This window comes from Chenopodium album, chromosome 4, assembly GCF_948465745.1.
Source record: "Chenopodium album chromosome 4, dcCheAlbu1.1, whole genome shotgun sequence".
Lineage (NCBI taxonomy): Eukaryota > Viridiplantae > Streptophyta > Magnoliopsida > Caryophyllales > Amaranthaceae > Chenopodium > Chenopodium album.
In genome coordinates, this window is record NC_137837.1 from 69199727 (window position 1) to 69203797 (window position 4071).

The 4071-nt window shown below is 29.8% G+C and overlaps 1 protein-coding gene across 1 annotated transcript; it reads right to left on the reverse strand.

The window, feature by feature from the left end:
* Nucleotides 1–2519: 2519 nt before the first annotated feature.
* On the reverse strand, nucleotides 2520–3755 carry LOC145628072 (protein FAR1-RELATED SEQUENCE 5-like). The gene is made up of 2 exons (XM_081680397.1): nucleotides 3623–3755; nucleotides 2520–3061 (listed from the first exon to the last, which is right to left on the reverse strand). The coding sequence occupies exons 1-2, from the start codon at nucleotides 3753–3755 to the stop codon at nucleotides 2520–2522; spliced, it is 675 nt and encodes a 224-aa protein (XP_081536523.1).
* Nucleotides 3756–4071: the final 316 nt, after the last annotated feature.

Genomic DNA, 4071 nt, shown 5'->3' on the forward strand with positions numbered 1-4071 from the left:
GGAACAGAAACTTGAACAGGTTTTGGAGGTAACTGAACATTTCTTGGAGGTACTTGAACATTTTTTGAAGGACCTTGAACATTTGTTGGAGGAACTTGAACAATTCATGCAGAAACTTGAACATTTCTTGGAGGAACTTGAACATTTCTTGGAGGAACACTTGAAGAAGCATGAGCATTACTTGAAAAATTTAAATCCTTCTCCTGGATAAAAAATATTAAGCATTATAATAAATATAAATATACATAAAAAAAATTATAAATGACATTTAAAAAGAGTAAATAAACCTTAGCAAGAGCAGAAATATCTTCATCAAAAGATAAATTGGATCCAAAAGAACTTTCAACAGCAACCTATTAAAAAAATTACAATTAACCAACAAAACAATAATACAAAAATTATATTTACATAATGCCAATAATTTTTAAAATAAAAAGAATTAAAAAACAAATACCTGATTAAAACCATTAAAAATACTTTCATCAAAGTCATTAGAACAATAAGGATCTTTTTCTACAGAAGATGCCTTCCTAGCAACCTAAATTATAAAAACATGAAATATGATCATTCATAAAAACGTAAATGAACAAATTTAGGAAAAAAAAAGTTATAAAAATATTACCTTAGAAGGTGGGTTTTTCAATATAACCAGTTCATCAGAATCACACATAGAATTAGCATAAGAAATAGGAAGTCCAATATCATCAAATTCCTAAAACAAAAAAAAATAAACATTAGTATCAAATAAAATGATCAAATATAAAAACCTTTATGTTCAATAGTACCTGAACTCCTGATTGACCTTTAGCCCTCATGTAAGGTGTATATAAAGACTTTCTCTTCCTCCAATTACCCCTAGCTTTATTAAATTCCTTTTCTACAGTACTTTTAGGCCGAACATTTCTCTCACCAACAGGTCGTTTTTTGGGAGGATCATTAACTTCATGATCAACAATTTCAACACCTTCAGCAGCCTCATTGAAATCAATTGTGCCCCTAACACTCTCAACTTCGTCTTTTAAAATATCAAAATAGAGGCCAACTTCAGCTCTTGCAGGCAAAGAATTTTGACAACTAGTTACCAACTTCACAAACTTCCTTAATGTTTGCGACCTCCAAACAGTAGAGGACACCAAATTAGTTCTTGAAGAAGGTTTATCAACAGTAGTATGTGTACACATTGCAGCCTTGGTCCAACGCTTCATAATATACTCATCCGGAATCTTAGGTACACAATGTAAATGATATACACGAAGAGAATGAGAACATAACAATCCCATTTCACTAAAGTACATGCATGTGCAGCATATAGCATGAGTTTCCTTGTTGAAAACAACTTCATGCCTAATCTTATCTTTACCAGATCTCCATAAATGGTATGAATATTCAGGAAAATGAAGACTAGCATCAGAATGTTCATAAGCAGTACCCTTAATGAACTCCTCTTCAAAAATAATATATGCTTGAATGGTGTACAAAGACTTAGCATGAACTAAAATGCTAATATGAGCAAAAGCAAGATGACGATTACCCCTCAATGTATTAAAATCATTTCCATTCTCTTTGCTCCTCCACTCAGAGATAACATCAAGAAAACATGGTAGAAGTCAAACAAACCTTGGGTCTTATTAAGCCTTTCCGAAACAGATTTATTTGTAGTTTCACTTCGTTGAGATGATAAAACACCACCAGACCAATGCTTCTTAGAATAGGCTGGACACCACATCTCTTTAATCTTGTACAAATCACACAACCAATCATCTTTTTCACATTTATATTTCATTAACATTCTGCATAAAACATATGATCATTAGATATTGTATAATTAGATATTGTATAAATGAACAAATTATATTATAAAATGTACATACATACAAAACTAAATGATCATATTATATAACTAAAATAAACAAACTTGAAAATACATATTATAATTAAAAGAATTGTCAATACCTTTTCCAAAAATGTTCAAATTCAGTAGGGGTTTCAAAATACTTGATCAAATAACCAAACAAATCTGTAAATCCATCCAAAGCTCTCAAAGCCCCAATATGCTTCTTAGAATTTTGCTGAATGTGCCAAACACAAAGACGATGATGCACACTTGGAGGAAATACATTCCGAATACCAGCTGCAATAGCTTGAGCTTGATCTGTCATAATTGTGATATGACTTTTGTTTCCCATAGATTTCAAGAATGTATCAAAAAGCCACACAAAAGACTCGGTTCGCTCATTGAAAATAAAACCCATACCAAACATAAGGTTATTAGCATGATGATTCATACCAACAAATGGAGCACAAATCATTCCATATTTATTTGTCCTATACGTGGTATCAAAAACCAGCAAATCTCCAAAATACTCATAATCTCTCTTCATCCGACCATCACGCCAAAAAAAGTTAACTAAACACCCATCCTCATATTGTTCAAAGTCATAGTAAAATTCAGCTTCATCAAGTTGTCTTTTAGCAAAGTATTTGATCAATTGATGACTGTCACAACCATCAAGTAAAGCTCATTTTTCAGCAGATAAAGCATTATAGGCATCCGGTGCTGTAAATCCTAAATTAGGAGAGCCACCAACATCCTTCTTCATTGCTCTCAAGGCTGCAGAAATTTTAACTCCACTACACCTCAATGTAGACATGAATTGCAAATTTTCTTTAGAAACATTCCTTTGAGACCTTAACAAATGTCTCTTTTCAAGAGGAATCATATGATGATTATGTTTCATGTAATGCTTTGTACATGTCCATAAACCTAAACGATCAATCTTAAACTGAATAAAAGCCAAACAACCAGTTCTTATATTAAGTCTCTCATAAGTCCTTTTATTCTTTGCCTTCTCATCCTTCCAACCTTCATTGCAACAAACAAATCTTTTCATCTTCAAAGAGCCATCATTTCGACTTTTACTTTTATCAATTCTAATCCCAAATCCATGCTTAAAAGCATATTCATTATAAATATCATAAGCTTCTTCTTCAAAATTAAAATCTTTATAAAGTAACTCTGATTTAGTTGCCTCTTCAAACATAATTTCATCACTAGTACCCACTGCATAAGTTTTTAAAAATGAACATAATAAATAACAGATATGTACCAATACAAAGCAGTACATATATAAATGATCATTTAGCATAATCAATATGATCAAAATATTTAAATAAAATAAATTACTGAATATTAGTGTAATTGATAATGATCATTTAAAATTATTCAACTATTCAAAATAATAATACACAGTACCGTAATCAACAATCAAAATCAAAAATCACAAATAAAACTAAATAAAACACACAGTCAAATAATTATATAACAAACAAAAATAAAATAAAATAGAAATCAAAATCAGAGTACTCAAAATCAAGCTAAAACAGAGACTAAATTGATCTAAAACAAAAACAATTTAATCAAACAAATCAAAATCATAAAACAACTAAAACAAAAGCAAAATCAATTCAAAAAACTAGCATTAATCATAATCAAACAAATCAAATTCATTAATTAACTAAAACAGAAACAAAATTAATCAAAACAACTCACATTCATCATAATCAAACTAATTACATTAATAAAACAACCAAATCAAAATAAAAAATGATCAAAACAACTTACATTGATCAACAAATGAATTCATCAATCTAGTAGAAGACGGAAAAACAACTTCACAATCACGATCAAACTCGGAAATTGAAGAATGCTGAAGTTCACAATCACGATCAACATCTAGAATCACGAATTCATCCATAATTGAGAGAAACAGGAACGATCTAGAGAGAGAAAATGAACAAAAAGAGACAAAAATACAAAAATTAGGTTGAAATTGAAATATATAGGTAGATTGAACAATAAGTAAGGAAAATTAAAAGAAAAGAAGGAAAGTCAGGAAAAAAAAAAGAAAGAAAAAAAAAAGAAAAAAAAAAGAAAGAAAGAAAAAAAAAAAGAAAGAAAGAAAGAAAAAAAAAAAAAAAAAACAAGAATGATCAAAACGACGTAGCTACATGGGGAGAGTAGACAACAATAGCTAAAGGAGGGTGTAGGTAAAAATTTTCAGGAAGTTATGG